Here is a 19,452-nt window from a genome sequence, read left to right on the forward strand (position 1 = left end):
AAAAGTCCCAATGTGTATATTTACTTTCCTGTACTAGTCAAGAAAACATGGTTGTGCTTCATCATCAAAGTTGACTCTGGTAGATTTCAAGAGAATGTGAAATATATGAAAATGTTTCCTTAGAGTAGAATGAATTGGCCAGCCTATAAGTTCTTTCTTTAATGAGACAGTAACATAAGAAAATGTTTTGTCATGTACACAGATTTGGAAACCTTCTCTGCACAGCTGTGTTATAAAATTGGGTACACTTTCTTGACCTTGGTGATTTTTTTGCCAATGGGTTTCTATATGAATAAAAGAAATTTTTATTACTGTGGCTTATCCTATCAAATTTGGGCTATAAATTTCATCGAAGTTACTATTATGGTATCTAAGGAAAGTATAAGTTTCACCCAACAGGTAATAACTGTTGTTCTCCAAAGGCAAAAGAGGAAAACCAGTCTCATCAACTAAGTATTAGTTGTGATAAACAATCTTTGGTCTTCTTATAGTTTTGAGAGGCAATGATGCATTCAGAGTATATATTAGAACTTCCTTATTGTTTCGGTACATTCCCATGATTTCAGAGTGCACTTTAATTCTCATTTTGTTATTGATATAAATCAACCACATGTAACCCTGTAGTTGCTCGTGTATTTTTAGAGTTTCCCTTGCATGCAGTTTTGTTTAACATGGGTCACAGTAATGGATCATTTATACAAAGTAACGGATTGCTTCCTCTTTCTGCCAGCTGATTTGATCAGTCCGAAGTTCCTTTATATTGTGGGTTACATAACTAGTATGGAATCTGTATGGTATATTTTTTAGTAGGACAGTAACTGTATTAACCATTTATAGTCTCTAAATCTTTTAAGGACATTTTAATAATCACAAGGAAGCCATTGTTTTGAAGTGAATAAACTTGAAACTAAAATGAGCAATGAGTTATAATAAAGGACTAAACTACCAGACTTCTTAGAAAACATCATTTTCAGGGCTCTTGGGTGGCTCAGTCGGTTAAGCATCCATCTTTGGCTCATGTCATGATCTTGCAGTTCGTGGGTTCAAGCCCCGCATTGGGCTCTGTGCTTACAGCTCAGTCTAGAGCCTGCTTTGGATTCTGTGTCTCCCTCTCTCTCTGCTGCTCCCCTCCTTGTGCTCTCTCTCTCTCTCTCTCAAAAATAAATAAACATTAAAAAAAAACCAGATAATTTTCATTAGGTAATTGTTCTTGTTTAACTGTGGATTGGCCAGGCGGGGAAAAAAAAAACAAAAACATTTCTTTCTAGATTTCCCATTTAACATATTTTTCTGCTTTGACAAACAGAGTACGATAGAACATAATAGTTTTACTTTCCTAATGAAGAATTGTAGTGCCTAAAGGTCCTAGTTCTGCATATATTCCTTCATCATCCATGGTGCTATTCTATAAATGGCAGAAGGTTTAGGGATTAGGATTAAAGGTAGTGATCTCACATTATTCCCTGGAATTATTATTTTTTTTTTTTTAATTTTTTTTTTCAACGTTTTTTATTTATTTTTGGGACAGAGAGAGACAGAGCATGAACGGGGGAGGGGCAGAGAGAGAGGGAGACACAGAATCGGAAACAGGCTCCAGGCTCCGAGCCATCAGCCCAGAGCCTGACGCGGGGCTCGAACTCACGGACCGCGAGATCGTGACCTGGCTGAAGTCGGACGCTCAACCGACTGCGCCACCCAGGCGCCCCGCCTGGAATTATTTTTTTAACCAAATCCCTGATAGTGGTTGGTTTGGTTATTTACTAATATAGTGTTAAAGTTGCCCAGATGAGGAAATAAGACTGAGAGCTGAACAGTTAAAGTCCAGTTAGTGGAGGGAGACTGCATTATCTAGTGACATCTCCAGGTATCATTTATAGGACATAGTTGAGGAACCTGAAAATAAACAAAATCGCCTTTGTGTTTTCTGAATTAAAAGCCCAAAGAGCATATGAGCCCAAATGCATAGAATGTCTCATTTAAAGCTTGCTAAATCCCAACCAGCTGGTTTCAAAGAAGAGAGAGAAATTGGAAATCCTTGTTGTCTGCAGGTGCAAATCTATCTGACGTCTCATTGTAGTATAATGTTCCATTGTATGGGTGCACCACAATATGTGGGGCCACTCCTCATTATGAACTCTCATCTCCAGCCCTTTGCTGTTCCAAATAATTCTTTTTTCCAGTTTTCCCTACTGCATTTAGTGAACAACTCCTTTTTTTCTCCACCGATGCCTTTATGCTAAATTTAATTCCCACATGTATTTCAGGTTTGTTTTGAGACTCCTTTTTGTTCCACTGAATTATGTGATCCTTTTCTGATACCATACAGTTTTAACTGTTGTAGCTTCATAATCTGCCTAATATTTAGAAGAGCTAATCTCTTTCTCTTCTTTTTCAGAATTCCTAGATGGTTAATGCATTTCATTTTCCAAATTAACATTAATATAATTCATTAAATTTCAAAATAACAACCATGTTTTAGTATTTTAATTGGGACTGAATGAATTAATAAATTAACTTGGTGGAAGAATTTGTATCTCTTTTGCAACAGAAGAACAAAGAAATGCCCCTTTGTGTATAAAAATTTTTTTTAGATAAGCACTACATTTTTTCTTACATTTGTACTTAGCTATTATTTTTATACATGAGATTTTTAAAAATATTTTAAACAAAAGTCATATGGTAATTTTGCCTTTCCAATATTTAGAACTCATTTTTTTATCTTGTCTGATTTCATTGATTTAGTACCTTTGAGATAATATTAAACACCAGAGTAATTCTATTAAAATGGAAGTCAGACATACCACCTCTGTTTCCAAAACCCTCCAAAGGCTCCTCGGCTACCCAGAGTAAAACTCAAAGTCCTATTAGACCCTCATCCTCTGTCCCCTTGCCGCCCCTGTGATTACAACGTGAAATGCCCTCCTTTTACACACCCCACCCCAGTGACACTGTACTCCTTGCTTTTGCTCAACACAACAAATTAGGTTCTGTCTTATGGCCTTTGCACTTGACTTGCTCCTCCCTCTCCCAGAAAAACTTTTTTTCCAAATATTTCCCAGCTTACTCCATGACTGACTTTGCTCAAACGTCACTTTTCACTCAACACCCTGTTTAAGGGTATACTGTCACTTCCACCAAGTCCTAGTCTTCTTTCATTATTTTATTTCTTCCCTATGCCACCGTGGACATTTTACTAACATATGCATTTTTCTTATTATATTATTATTCATCTTCATTCCTTAAATTGTCATATAATTACTTTAGAATTGTTAATCATTTTTGTGATTTACTGACATATATTCTTTATTCATTTTTTGTATCACTCAATTATTTAATACTTACTATCAATTATATTTTTATTATTTGTATCTTTCTCATGCAAAAAAAATAGTAAGAAAGAAGAAAAAAATAAGGTGAGGATATACAAAAAATGAAAAGCAACAACGTAGGATTTTAGGTTTATATTTTAGATGTAGCTTCAAAATACTAGGAATTATTTAAATAAAAATGCAGTAAATGTATTAAGCATATTAGGTAAAAGACAAAGATTTTCAGGTTAGATAGAGAAAAATAATCCAAATATATTCTCTAAATATAAGGTCATAGAAAGGTAGAAAGTAAAAGAGTAGGAAAAGTTATATCTTGAAAATTCTAACCAAAAGAAAGCTGGTGAGCTATGTTAATATTAAAATAACCCCTAAGAGAGAAGCATTAACAGAAGTGAAGATAGTTCCTTCATAATTGTAAAGGTTTACTCTATCAGGCACTAATAGTATCAGTAATGAAAGGAGTGATATTGCTACTGACTGTCCAGAGATTGAAGTATAATTGCAGGATATTATAAATAATTTTATGCTAATAATTTTTGAAGTTTAAATGAAATAGACAAACCTGTAGGAAAAGTTAACATCAAACAGATTCAAGAAGAATTTTTAAAAAGCCTGAATGGCCCTAAGACATTAAAGAAATTGAATCCATCAATAGGCAAAGCTTTTTGTTTTGTTTTTTAGTAGGCACAACTTTCTAAAAATAAACTCTAGGCTTCACTGGTGAGTTCTATCAAATATTCGGAGAATAAATCATTATTCTTTTATGAAATCCTCTAGGCCATGGAAGAGGACACCATACTCTCCAACTCAATTTCTTCAAACTAGCAAACCCTTTACATCCAAACCTGGAAAAAAATAACATAAGAAAAGAAAGTTATAGACCAGGCTCACTTATCAACACACAGAAGTCCTACACAAAGTACTAGGAGACCATGTAAAAAAGATGTATCATGACCCTGGTGGGTTTATCCCAAGAATGAAAAGTTAGTTTCACATTAGAAAATCAATTGATGGTTTACCACATTAATAAATGAAAGGAGAAAAGTCATATGACCATCCAATAGGTACAAAAAAGGTAATTGATAAAATTCAACATTCATTTATGATTTTAAAAAGCAATTAACAAACTAGGAATAGAGGAAATGTTTTTAATCCAACAAAGTATATCTCTAGAAAACCTTCAGTACACATAATGCTTCTTAGTGATTATATTGGGAAAAAGTTTTTTTTGTTTGGAAACAAGAATTTTTTTCTGTCAGCATTGTATTAAGGTTTTGGTTAACGCAGGTAATATAAGAGAAAAAAGATTAAAATATTTGAAAGGAAGAAACAACACTGTCATTATTTGTGGATAATATAAGTGTGTGCTTAGAAAATTCAGAAGAATCTGCAGACAAGTTATTAGAACCAATAAGGGACTTTAAAGTTTGCTGGACAGAAAATCAACATGTAAATATTATTTATATCATATATATAAGCAACAACCACTTAGAAAATTAATTTTTTTAAATATCCTATTTACAATAGCATAAAAATATAAGTACCTAATACTCTGACAAAGTTGTGCAAGATGACTATATGTAAAATGTCTAAAACATTTTCAGAGACACATAAACGGAGAACTATCCCATGTTCATGGGTTGGAAAGCTCAGTATTGTAAAGATATTACTTCTCCTCAATTTATAAATTGAATACAATCAGAATCTCAATGAGATGTTCGTGGAACCTGAATAGGCAGCTCCAAAATGTGTATGGAACTGCAGAGAGCCAAAAATACCCAAGGCATTTTTGAAGAACAACAAGGTGGGGTTTAACTTCTTCTACCAAATATCAAGATATTGTGAAGGTTTTAGTAGATAAGACATTGTGCTATTGGCCCAGAGTTAGATTAGTAGGCCAGGTCAGAGAGCCCTGAAAAGGACCCATTCACATCTACACAGGATTCACAACAGGAGTGTCGCTGCAGAAAAGCAGGGAAGGGGCAGCCTTTTCAGTTAATAATGCTGGGAAAATCGAGTTTCCATATGGAAAGAAATTAAATTAGACCCATATTTCACAGCACACATGACAATCAGTTTCAGGTAGATTATGAACCTAAATGTGGATGACTAGACCACAGAGTTTTTGGAGAAGCTATTAAAGAATGCTGGCTGCTGGGGAGCCTGCCGTGACTGAGGACTGTAGCCAGCCTGGCTTTCTCAGCATGGCGTGTTCCTATAGCTCCTGGTGAGACTGGCCATCGAGAGGCCAGCTGAAGCCAAGAAGTCAGTTCCTTCATCTTTCCCTTTGTGGCCACTGCAGCTGCTGACACACCTGCTTGCAGCCTCGAGGGAGAAGACTTCCTGTGGTTGGGGCAAGTAGCTCCTTCATGATCCTTCAGCTGGGAGGCCTCAGCAGGGCAGTGAGAAACCTGCCTCTCCCAGCACCAAAGATTGCTTTGCATAAATCCACTCTGTTAGAATTTCTCGAGTCTGGTTAAGTCCAATAGAACATTGGTAGCACTTAACAGGAATAAAAGGACTCATGATGTTAGAACTACCCAAAAGAGAGGGAAAAGACTTCTGAGTTTGCATGTGTAAAATCGATGGCTAATTGTAACACCACTCCAGTCGCTGAGAGAGCTCATCATTTCTACTCTTGGACTCTTAAAGCATGCTGCTTGCTACCCAAGCGAAGTGTCAGATCCCCGATTTAAACTTCTAGTGTTCAACAAAATACTAACAATGTACTTTCTGTGTCAGTTCTAGACACCCCCTAAAGAACATGTACTTTGAGAAACAGAGGAGGAAAGTCTAATAGTTAATGCCATGCTGTGTAAGTGTTCTTGTTGATCCACATCTTTAATACTTGGTGTTGTTAGACTTCTTTAATTTTGCCAGTCTGAGGGTATATTCCATATCTCTAAGAGAGACAGCAGTCACACTTGACTTTGAGCCTCTGGCCACGGTCCTGAAGGATGTCTTTGGGCAGAAAGGCAAAGGTGAAGTAGCGACATACAACTGTTCACCGAATACAAGAACAGGGAGGTCTGTTCAAGGGCTTGGAGATGTTGGAAAGCTATTGGATTCTTTACAGGTGCCTCCTGCAACAGAAGAGGCCTCATGCTGGCGCTTTCACACCCTGCTTACCCTGGTCTTCACCCCATGGTGGTTACTGCTGAATCAGGAAGGCTGTAGCCCAGTGGGAGGAGGGCTAAGTGGCAGGGGGAGGAAGAAGACCAAGTGTCAGAAAAGTCCTGGGATTCTAGAGCTGATCTCATTCCTGTCTGTGTTTGAATACACGGAGTTGGAGTTCACACTGAAAATGGCATCCAGGGAGGATTCTTTTAGCTGACTTTTCTCGGTTAGTCAGACTTCACAGAGATCCCATAACCTTTATGTGAATCTTTGTATATAATCTTTGTATAAACCCATTGCAGTACAGGCAGCTGGCTCTGACTGGAGGATTCTGGATCATCTCTGACGTTTTGGAGCCCAGATCATCTACATCACAAGTCCCCATGAGTGCCTTTATTAAATACACACAATCCATTTAGCTTCTTTTCTGCTTTGTACTTAAGAAGATGCTAAGGTGACAGAAGTTCCCAAATTCTAGCTGAGACCCTGCATTCATTCCAAATGCATGTTGAGCATTTGCATGTATTGTTGCCAATGCAGCATTTAAAAAATCATCTGAAAAGACTGTGGCTCCCTGCTCCCAAAGAATGTCTTTTATTCACCACCAAGGCCACAAGGAATAGTACATTCTTATTTATGTGACAGAGGAGAAGACATAGTGGAGGTAAATTATTATGAGCAAAAAAGAAATATCTCAGCTACTGTTGAGAGAAAAGGAAAAGTCTATAGGAAATGGCTGAGCACTCAGCTGACAGATATGACCAAGGAAAAACAAGAACGATGATTAGAAAGAAAAGAGTCCTCCATGGTTGCACCTTCAAATCCCTGTTCTTGGGGCACCTGGCTGGCTCAGTCAGTTAAGCGCCTGACTCTTGATTTCAGCTCAGGTCATGCTCTCACAGTTTGTTAGATCCAGCCCCGTGTTGGGCTCTGCGCTTACAGCCTGGAGCCTGCTTGGGATTCTCTCTCTCTCCCTCTGGAGCTCTCTCTTCCTCTCTCTCTTTCTCTCTCTCTGTCCCTCTCTCTTTTAAAATAAATAAACCTTTTTTAAAAAAATCCCTATTCTCTATTAGTAAGAGAGACACTAATAGACCATATATTAGTTCAAATTAAAGATCAACTTGAACATTTGGTTAATGTCACCCAATGTTGCTATGGAAAAGGACTGTCAATGGTAGAGAATGAAAAAGAGTCCACAAAAACCCACCTTTACTGTCAGCCCCTACCAGGAAAAGTGCATTCAGTTCATCCAGAAGGAGGAATGTAAATACAAAAGGGAAATGGCGAGTTACTGATACCTGAAATCAAAGGAACACACCCACAGCTGTAGTTGAACACAACCAGAGGCTTAAACATACATTGTAGAACAGCTCAGAGGTAGCATTACCTAATTTCTAAAAAAAGCATTTTGAATGAAAAAAGTAGTATCTGCATGATATGAGGTTGGACAAGAATTTTTTGAACTAGGCATAAAGAGAGGCACCTGAGTAGCTCATTCGGCTGAGCATCCAACTCTGATTTCGGCTCACGTCATGATCCCAGGGTTGTGGGATGGAGCCCCACATTAGGCTCTGTGCTGAGTGCAGAGCCTGCTTGAGATTCTCTCTTTCTCCCTCTCCCTCTCCCCTGCTCACTCACTGCCTCTCTCAAATACAATTTTTTTTTAAATTTTTTAAAAAAGAACTAAGCACCAAAAACAGTAAGTATAAAAGACTTAAATTCAACTGCATCAAACTTAAGAAATTAGGTCCATTGAGAAAAAAATAAGAGATGAACAGGCAAGCCAAGGACTGCAACGTGACAAAGGACTAGAATGTAGAATTAAAAAACAAAAACAAAACACACGCAAAAACACCTACAAATCAAGAAGAGAAAATGGCAGGCAGCCTAATAGAAAAGGGTGCAAGAGACTTGAATAAGCACTTCAGGAGATATAGACAATGTCCAGTAAACACATAAAAGCTGTTCAACCTTACTGGTCATCAGAGAAAAAAAGGTCATAGTGAAAATATGTCAGGGTAGTTGAAATTACAAAGTTTGCCAGTACCAAATGTAGTGTGGATTTGTAACAGTATGAACTCTCATGTCTGTTGGCATGAAAATCATTTGGAATCATCTACTAAAGCTGAACTTATGCATACCATATGACATAGAAGTTGTACTTTGTCATCAACAGAAATACATACATACATGCATCAAAAGACACACATAAAAATGTTCCTAGCAGCATGTTTGTAATACCTCTGCACTGAAAACAACCCAGATATCTATCAGATAAAATAAATAGCAATATGTTTATGCAGTGGAAAACTATATAGCAAAGCTAATAAGCTATTGCTGCATATATCAACATGAATGAATCTTACAAACAGTGTTGAGAGAAGTAAAACACAAAAACATACTACATGATTGTATTTATGTAAAGTTCATTAACACACAAAATTAAACTGTAGTGTTAAGAAATATGTATTAGTCTGCTCAAACTGCCATAAGAAAATACTGTAGACCAGGTGGCTTAAACAACTGACATTTATTTTCTCACAGTTCTGCTGGCTGGAAATCCAAGATCAGCCTGCCAGCATGGACAGTTTCTGGTGAGACGTCCTGGCTAGTAGATAGCCACCTTCTCCTTGTGTGTTCAGCAGACCTCTTCTTTGAGTGTGCCTGGGAAGAGAGAATGAGCTCTCTGGTCAGTCTCCTTATAAGGATACTAATCCTATCTATCAGAGCCGCACCCTGTGACCTCATTTAACCTTAATTACCTATCTCTACATATAATCACAGTGAGAGTTAGGGCTTCAACTTATGAATTTGGGAGAGACACTTCAGTCTATAACAGGACAATAAGTATTAATGTAAAGCAAAATAAGGAAGTGATTATAGTATTAAGGAATGATAAGTATTGATATAAAGCAAAGTAAGGAAGTCAGGATAGAAGTAACCTAAGATGTGAGGAGAGGTAGGAGTTGGGATTAGAAGATGTCATGCTGTCAGTGTTTTGCTTCTGGAGCCACATAGCTGTTCATTTTATACATTATTTATTAAATTGCATATTCATATTTTATATGCTTTTCTGTATGTATCTTATATTTAGCTGAAACTTTTTTTTAAAAAAAGTAAAACCATTGTGTCCATTCTCGTTTCCTGTTCTACACTCTGTTAATACTGGTGATCTATTTCATTTATATTACCGTATTGTTAATAGGGACTGTGCTTAACTATTTGCCTTTTCTGATCCCCCATAGAAATTATTTTCATTAATTTTTAAAATATTGGTAGTACGTAATGGTAAATGTAAAATGTTTTAGCAATGCTCCTTTCTTGTGGAGTATTATTAAAATGTATTTCTTGACATCCTGATGAATTCAGTTGAATTATATTTTTGTCCTTAAACATTCTCCTGTGTATGTAGAGATTTCTAGCTTTGCTTGTTTCTAGCCTGCACTTTATTAAGGTTAAATCATTTGTTAGAAATGTATTTGGTCCTGTTAAAGATTATCTTTTATCGGTAACAGTAAGGAATAGAGGAGTGTTTCAAAAAGTGAACTATCCCCAAATATAATCAGTGAAAGAAATGCTGACTAGACACATAATTTTTTTTTTAAGTTTATTTATTTTGGGGTGGCTGGGTGGCTCAGTTGACTGAGTGTCCTAACTTCAGCTCAGGTCATGATCTCACTGTTTGTGGGTTCGGGCACCATGTTGGACTCTGTGCTGACAGACGTGGAGCCTGAACCCTGCTTCAGATCCTATGTCTCCCTCTCTCTCTCTGCCCCTCCCCTGCTCATGCTCTTGCTCTCAAAAATAAATAAATATTTTTTTAAAAAAATAAAGTGTATTTATTTATTTATTTTGAAAGAGTGAGCAGGAGAGGGGCAGAAAGAAGGAGAGAGAGAGAGAGAGAGAGAGAGAGAGAGAGAATCCCAAGCATGCTCCACACTGTTAGCTCAGAGGCTAATGCAGGGCTCAAACTCATGAACCATGAATTCAAACTTGAGCCAAAGTCAGATGCTTAACCCACTGAGCCACCCAGGTGCCCTTAGAAACAGAGTTCTTTAGGGGCACCTGGGTGTCTCAGTCGGTTAAGCATCCAACTCCAGCTCAGGTCACGATCTCATGGTTTGTGAGTCCAAGCCCCACATCGGGCTCTGTGCTGACAGCTCGGAGCCTGGAGCCTGCTTCAGATTCTGTGTCTCCCTCTCTCTCTGCTCCCCCCCCCCCATTCGCACATTCTCTCTCTCTCTCTCTCTCTCTCTCAAAAATAAAAAAAACATTAAAAAATTTTAAAAATAAAAGAAACAGAGTTCATTATGTAGCTCTACTTTCTTCTGTTATCATTAGTCAGTCGAGGTGGTATAACAAATGGTATATGAATTCCTAATTTCGGCAATCCTTCAAAGGGATTGTGAATTGCTGTCACAATCAGGAAGTTATCTAGGAATCTGATTTGCTCCTCGCCCTGAAAATTAACCCCAATAACTCAAGGGACATCCTTCTATGCTCCCCAGATTGTTTGTGCACTGAGAAGACAGCATATGGTGATTCTTCTCATTTAGAACAGATCTTCAGTCATATTCTGAAACCCAGTCATTTGTCAGTACTGTACAAAAGAAACAGTAAAACAGTGGGTTATCCCTTAAGAAACTTCTCATCAAAGTATGTTTTTTATTGTAGATAATTCGCTCCTTTCTGCTTTTTCCAACAATCGAGCGACTATCTGAGTCACCAAACGGCAGGATCGCCACTCCACTTCTGTGCTGGCTTCGATATGCTCTCTATGTTTTTGGCTACCTTTTACTTAAACCATGGCCTGAGAAAATCAGGTCCCTGATAACAAGAATTGGCCTTCAAATGATGAACGTGCAGTACGAATTTTCGGTCCTGAATATATTGGAACCATTCTGCCTTGGTAAGCACATTTTAAAAGGTTTATGTTTATTCTTGTATCAGAAAGTAGTAAGAGAACAACCTCAGACAGTCCATGAATATCGAGCCCCAAAGCTTAAAACCAGACATAAAATAAAAATAGAAATAGAAGCTTTAATTTTAATTTCATCAAGCTTTAATTGTAAACCTTACCCTTCTGATTCTCCCCTCTTGCTGCCAGATGGTGGGAAGGAATATTTGCAGGAGTCTAGCGTGTGCCCTGTTAGTCCAGTGTGAGAAATTAACAGAAACCAGCCAAGGAAACCAGGCCAAATATTCCCATAGAGGGAACAGGCTATGCTTTTATTTTTCCTCTTTAAATGTTTTTGGAGGAGTTTAAATGATAAAAGTAATAAATAATAGTCATGGTAATACAACACTGGATATTGTGCTGAGTATATTTTCTGAATGTGCCAGGGAACATTTGCTACTTTATCTTTTGCCTTCAACCTTTGTTTTTAAATGTAATCTACCTTTGTAGGTTAATACTAATTCATAGAATGCTTATAAATTATTTTCATAATAATATAATCCTTTTTAATCTATACCTCAAGAGGTTATTGCAGAATTAAATATAATATATGCAATGTGTCTATATAAGATTTTATTTATAATAAGCCTCCAACGAATGATATAACAACAGTTGCAGCAGCAGCAGCTAATGGCACCGTTCTAAGCTTTTATTTGTAGTTCTCAAAACTAATCAGGTTTGGGTATTTTACTGTCTCTGTTTTACAGATGAAGATACTGAGGTACAGAGAAGTTACATGATTGGCACAGTCACACAACTAGTGGGTAGTGTTTAAACTTTGACTGTCTACCACTGTGCTAAGCTTCCTTTTACCATAGTTGCTACTATTGTCTTTCTGCCCCAGTTAATCGTAATGGCAAGACTCCTGAAGAAAGTTTACCGTGTTCACCTGTGTTAAGAGCACCACACAGTCATGTACATAATGAATCCAGGAACAAGTCACAGCCCTGTTGTACAGCTACAGATTGATTATACAAGGTTATTTTTCCAAATATGTAGCAAGAAGCAATCATTACAAGTACAAGTTCAATATATTTTCTGTATTTTTATGGATTTTTGTCTGCTCCATACTTTCCCCAATGTCCATTCTTTATTACAGCCTTAGCATAGCAATGGAAGAAGATGAGACAGGAAGAAAGGAAGCAAGGATAAGGACAGTTATAAAAATCACCAAAGATTGAAGTTGGAGAAGTCCCTTAAAGAAGGATAAGGTCCAGCCCTTTATCCTTCCCTCATATTATAGAAGAGAAAGAGATGGCCTAAGTGAAAATAGTATTGACTGCAAGTCAGAAATGCTCAATTCTCATTTTGGTTTTGCTTTGGTTTTGCTTACTCATTTTGGTCCAGACTTACTCTGTGACTTCAGTTTAGTCCCTTCCCCTGTCTGGCCCTCAGTCATTGTTCAAAACAAAGGTGAGACTAGATGATCTCTAAAGGAACAGTACACTTTGGAAATTATTTGAAACCAAAATGGAAGTTACGTGAAATTCTGGCAAACATGTATAAAATTACTCCACATTTACTTCAATAAATCATTTTATTTTTCTTTACAGTTTTTCCCCCTTTGGTATTTTTCTTTTTACCCTATAGAGGGAACTATAAAAAGCATTTTCCAGTTAGGGACTCCATTTTTCTCCAAGGAATTCTGCTTCCAGGAGGATGGTATAGGTGTACTTTTCCCTGCTTTTCCTACTAAGTGCTAAAACCCCTGCATATTAGGGAACACAGCAAACAAAAAACCTTGACAAATAGAAAACAAATAATAAAATGGCATACAAGCTCTAATATACCAATAATTACATTAAATGGAAATGGAAAAAATACACCAATTAAAAGACAAAGATTGACAACATGGATTAAAAAGCATTACCTAAGTATATGCTATCTTCAGACAACCCAGTTCAAGTATAATCATATATACATAGATTGAAAGTAAAAGAATGGGCAAAGATACATCATGTAAACAATAATCAAGAGGAATAAGGAATGACTGTATTAATATCAGATAAAGTAGACTTCAGAACAAAAAAAAAATTACCAGGGACAGAGAGGGACATTGCACAATAATAATAAAAGGTTTAGTCTACCAAGAAGACAGAAGGCAGCAATCCTAAACATGTGTACACCAAACAAGACAGCTACAAAATATATGAAGCAAAAACCAATAGAATTGAAAGAAATAATGGACAAATACACGATTATTGTTGGATACTTAAGCACACCTCTCTCAACAGTTGATAGAACAAAACAGAAAATTAGCAAGGATGTAGAAGAATTCAACCACAGTGTTCACCCAGCAGGACTTAATAGACATTTATAGAACACTTCACCCAAAACATGAGTTTCTGATAGGCATTAGGTAGACAGCTACCTGTGCTTTTCTTATACCTGTTTAGAAATATGTTCCAGGGGTGCCTTTTCTTATACCTCTTTAGAAATATGTTCCAGGGGTGGCTCAGTCAGTTAAGCGTCCCACTTGGGCTCAGGTCATGATCTCATGGTTCGTGAGTTTGAGCCCCACATTGGGCTCTGTGCTAACAGCTCAGAGCCTGGAGCCTACTTCAGATTCTGTGTCTCTCTCTGCCACTACCCTGCTTGTGTTCTGTCTCTCTGTCTCTCTCTCTTTCTCAAAAATGAATAAACATTAAAAAAAAAAAAATAGAAATATGTTCTAAACTCAAACCAGGACATGGAGTATACAAAAGTTTTATTTGTTTTTCTATATACATTTAGTAACTATGTAACACATATGATATATAGTCAAGTATTTAATGTTTTTAACCAAAAGATAATTAAAGATGTTTTCCAATTTTTCTCTACCAGAGTTATAAGCACCCTTTTAGAGAAGTAGGCTGTATAAGCTGCACTTCAGAGAAAGGAATCTTCCTTTCAGCTATAGTGATTGACCTCCTGCTGCATCTTTCAGTGGCCCCAAGTGCAGGCATTCAGGAACAAGATAGTTTGGACGTGACACACTATCCTCCCAGACTCAAGGCAACCAGAACCTTCTAGCCACATTGCTGCCTGGGGAGCCCTGGGATTCCTTTTTCACACAACAACCCCTGTAGAGTTACACTATGTGCAAATTAGACTCTAAAGCAGACTGAGCCCTCAGCTGCCTTCCTTCATCTCTGTTCCAAATAACTAACGTGCAAACATACTTTTGGAACATAGCTCTCCTATTTCAGACATCCTTCCTTCTCTGATGTTCTGTTCTCTTTGTTCTAGATCAGGCCTTCTGATGTCCATGTAAGCGGTACTTTGGCGGTCTCTTTTTTTCCCCATTACTCACTCAATCTGTGTAACTTTGGGTAAAGGGAAAGCAGGTAAAAATTACTCATCTTTCTTCTTTGGGTTCTTGGTTCATTGTCTACTTGGGTTTTAGTTAAGTCTCATAGTAGTGATCCTAGGCTGATCCTTAACCAAGCATTTTAATCATGCTAGCCAGTCTCTTCCTACCTATCCCCTTTGGGTCTCATATCACCCTTGCCTCCTCTTGCAACAAGTACCATAGAAGCTGTTTTGCCTGGGCTTGCCCTGGCAATCCTTTAGGCAATTCCTATTACCTTGCTTACTACAAAAGGAAGAAGGTCCCAGCTGAGAAATACCCATACTAATAAGACCCTGGCTTTTGCAGGTGATTAGTGGACTTCTTCCAAGCTTATATCCCATGAATGGTAAATGTAATCAGTATTCAGACCAGCCACTTGAATCAGCAGCATGATTTTTAGGTTACCCAAAGAGAGGGTTTATCAAGACAAAGGAAGACCAGCTCCAAGATCATTCTCAGAGTCTGTGCAATCTGTGACATCCTCTGTAGACCTGTTTCTCTGGCTTTCCTGTCATCCAAAGAGTGACCTTGAACATGCCAGCTTGACTTTTAGGAGGGCTTGCAGTATTTGCACATTATGTAATGTCTGTGCTTTAGTAGAAATCTTACAGAAACAAACGGAGGAAGTTTGCTAGTCCAAGTAGTGGATAATAAATCCTGCCCTATCTAGATAGAAACTGATTTTCTGTATCCTTTAGTTTATACACATATTTTTTTGTTGTAGTAAGGTCTGAAAAATTCAAGGAACCAAAATATTCAAGTATTTCAAATGCTGTTGCCCTTTTGGCAAAGACGGCCCTTCCTGTAGGCTGAGATTCTGTGTATTAGCCTCCTTCACCAAACTGAGTGAGTAAAACCACTTCCTATCCATCATTCAAAGAGTAGCCCTAATTCAATTACCATACTTTATAAACTTTACCACAGTGTTCATCAGATGAATTTACATAATTAAATTGTTTTAAGTGTTGTTTTCAAAGAAAATATATGAGGTTTTTTACTTTAATTCTGGAATGTTTGCTACTACATATTTTCTTTACAATAGATGTTCTTCTATTTCATTAGACATAGGCTTTTCACTGAGACAGCTAAATTGGATTTCCTGATCAAAGCTGAAAGCAAATATATTTTAGCTTAGCAGTATCACAGGTCAAGATAATTAACTTTAAAAAATATTCTGGGGTCTTTTCATTAGGCCAAATGGATGTTTTAATTCCTCTCAGTTACCTAACTAGAAAAACAGTGCAGAGACAAAGGTCATTCCTGGTAGGTTATGTTATTTTGTTGCATACATTCTTGTAAAAATCAAAACAAAAAACAAACAAACAAAAACTTTCATTATCTTTCCTTTACTTGATCTATATGGAAATAGCTTTTTAAAACATGTACAATGATATGAAATGAACTTTTCAATGAACTGAAACATAAGCTTTATTACAGAATCAAATTTCTTCTCAAAATATTTTTAATCCAATCAGAATAATTTTTTGAATAAGACAAAATCAGACTCCTTTGTTACCTCTCCTCTCATTTATGTGTGTAGCTTAGAAAAATCTATTTATAGAAGGCAACTATAGCTTTACTAATTAACGGAAGTTTAGCCTAAAATGCAGCATGAAGGAGAAGTTGTGTGTGTGTGTGTGTGTGTGTGTGTGTGTGTGTGTGTGTGTAGTCAGTATTAAGATTTAGGACAAAAGTTGATTGGATACAACACTAGAATATCATCTCTGGTTTAGAATTAAATCATTCAATGAAGGTTTTACTATGTTTTTCTAAAGAAACATATATATATAATCTGCCACTCTAAAAAGCTGTATTATTTTTTCTAAAAAAATACCTTCAGTTGTGGTTTTCACTTTGGTGAACTTAGTGTCACAGAAATAAGATGATCTGTTTGCAGACTAAATGGATAGTTATAATCATCAGTATAATGGCAACACCAAACGAACTGAAGCATTCTGTGGAGCCCTACTAGTGGCCCTGGGCCACCTGCCACCACAACAGCAGGACAACTTGGCTTCCAGTGCCCAAGCTCTACTTCAGACAACTATGTATGCATCTCCCCCAAACTTCCTGTTGTGTCATTAATTGTGGGTTTACTTACCTCTGCATTGTCCCCCACTGCTGAGACCAGTGCTTTATGAGGCCTAATTTTCGGCCAGTCTCAGCAGAAGCTCTTAGACTGTCCCCGCGCCTGGAGTGATTTGTCCCAGTCTTATACCACTACCTCCCCGCCGGGCTCACCGGTGTCAGTGTGCTTCTGCCTCCACTTCTGGCCTCCATTGTGGCCAGACATCAGCTCTTGCACCGCTTCAAGGAAAGCAGCAGGTTTTTCCTCTCACCACCCCCCATCCCCCCAAAAAAAACCAACACCAGCTCAGTCCCTTCCCATTTCATTTAACAACCCTCGCTGACACCTGCCGTGAACCAAATACTCAGATAAGCACTGGCAAGAGTAATAAATGAAATATAGCTCCTGCCTTTAAGTTAACTTCCAGCATGGAAGAATTTTAATACATCACCATTAGGGCTGTCATGAGAATAACCACAGGACATGAGTAGTACCAATAAAGGAGAAATCAGTTCTACCTAAGTAAGGAAGGGAAGAGAAGACAAATGAATTCAGACATGAAGATGAGTTGGGATTTTTCCAGAAAGATGAAAAATCACATCAGTACAGGTAACTGAGGTCAGCAGAAGGCAGTGTTCTGTCGTATATTACATGTAGTTGGAAGCGCTTAGTGACGCTTAGTCTGGCCTGTGAGATGCAAGTCCCACTGGTCCCTCCAGCGCCGGCCCCCACTCCTTTTGTTCCATTAGCCACTCTCCTGCAACGTGAAGGCCTGTAGTGACACTTGAACACTAAGCAGGTTCAGAAGATATGGTAGCAAATAAAATAGAGTATCGGACTCCTTGGCGAGTTTTTTTACACCTGTATTTAGATTTGTAATGGAAAAAAAAATAAACAACTCACACTCTCCGAAATCATTCTCTTTCCTTCATGTTTTTGTTTCCATTACTCCTACTTCTGGATATTTCCTTCACTGTGGTGCTTGAAACTCTGAATTCTGCTGGGTTTCCAGGAATGCTGTTGACAGTCATTGCCAAGAGAAATGTGTTTTCCCCTTAGGAAATTACATGTCCATTTGGTATTATTATTTCTGACCACTGTGTTGTGTTATGAGCATTTCTGAGGAATGAAAAAAAAAAAAAAATGGCTTCCTTGGAGCAATTACAGGAAAGGAAGCTGGTATGTTACTTTCTTAAAAAATAAAAAAAGTATACTTAGATGAGAAATTATCAGGAGGAAAAATGGAAAAAAAGGTAGGGTGAGATACATTCCCTGATAAAAACTTTACTTTTAGAAATATAAAATTCCTTACCAAGTTATTCAGATTTTTAAGTTGTTTCTAATTGAGGAATGACACTACAGAAAAGTGATTAAAACATAAATGTTTTTACCTCCCGTGAATTATCCCAAAGCAAACTCCCATATAACTCCCACTCATCTCAAGAGTCACCATTGCCTGGATCTCAGAAACCTCCCTAATGGCCCTGCACATCCAGAAATCCACTTCAGAGCTCATTCAGGTTGTTGGAAAAGTCTGGTTTGTGTGGCTTTATGACTGAGGTCCCCATTCTCTTGCTTACTGTGAGCCGGGGGTCCCTCTCAGCTCCTAGAGGTCACTTTCCATTCCTGTCTACATGCTCCATCTTCAAACCAGCAATGGTACCTCTAATCCTTTTAGCACTTTGAATCTCTAACTTCCTCTTCTCCCACCAGCCAGAGGAAAACTCAGATTTTGAAGGACTTATGTGATTAGGTTGGGCCCACCAGGATAATCACCCTTAAAGTCATCTCTGCTCTATAACGTAACCCAGTCATGGGGGTAATATGTCATCAGATTTACAGGTTCCACCCCCACTCAAAAGGGAGTGGATTCCGGGAGGGCAAGGATTATTTGTTTCAATTTAGAATTCTGCCTGCCACAGACCACCTATTTTCTGCTGCTCTTCAATACTACCTCTGTCAGAAATCCAGTATCCACATATGTGTAGGATATATGGAAGAGTTTGTGTAGAATCAACATTATTTCTTCCTTAAATATTTGGTAGAATGGACTAATGAAGTCCTCGTGCCCTGGGGTTTTCTTTGTGAAAAGGCTTTAAATTACAAATTTAATTTCCATGATATAAGACTTTTCAGGTTATCTATTTTCAAGTAAGCTTAAAACTTTTGTCTTTGTTGTAGATTTTGTACGTTTTTATCTAAGTTGTTGAATTTCTTAGCATAAAGTTGTCCATAAAATTACCTTGATTATCTTTTTTGGCATCTGTAAAATCTATAGGATGTCACTTTTCTTTCCTGATATTTAGTAATGTTTTATGTCTTATGTCTTCCCACATGTTGTTTTTTCCTGATCAGTCTGGCTCAAGGTTCATCAGTTTTACTGAACTTATTCTTGGTGTCATTTATTTTCCCAACTGTTTTTCTGGCTTCTATTTAATTAATTTCTGCTATGAACATTCTTATTTATCCTGCCTACTTTGAAGTTAATTTTCTTTTTCTGGTTTCTTACAGTGGAACAGAGGTCATTTATTTGAGATCTTTTTCCATTTATAAACTGGGTTTTTGGTGCTTTATAAACTTCTCTCTAAATACTGCTGTGGTCATGTTGCACAAATTTTGATATGTTGTGTTTTTCTTTTTATTCACTTCA

The 19,452-nt window shown here is 37.4% G+C and overlaps 1 protein-coding gene across 2 annotated transcripts in view; it reads left to right on the forward strand.

The window, feature by feature from the left end:
• LDAH (lipid droplet associated hydrolase) overlaps positions 1 to 19,452 on the forward strand; it is a 111,067-nt gene that overhangs the window by 65,076 nt on the left and 26,539 nt on the right. For both annotated transcript variants that reach the window (XM_042933592.1, XM_042933591.1), the window contains one exon: positions 11,121 to 11,355. In XM_042933592.1, coding sequence (XP_042789526.1) covers positions 11,121 to 11,355 — 235 coding nt within the window. The remainder of the gene's footprint in view (positions 1 to 11,120; positions 11,356 to 19,452) is intronic.

Source organism: Panthera leo, chromosome A3, assembly GCF_018350215.1.
Source record: "Panthera leo isolate Ple1 chromosome A3, P.leo_Ple1_pat1.1, whole genome shotgun sequence".
NCBI classification, from domain to species: Eukaryota; Metazoa; Chordata; class Mammalia; order Carnivora; family Felidae; genus Panthera; species Panthera leo.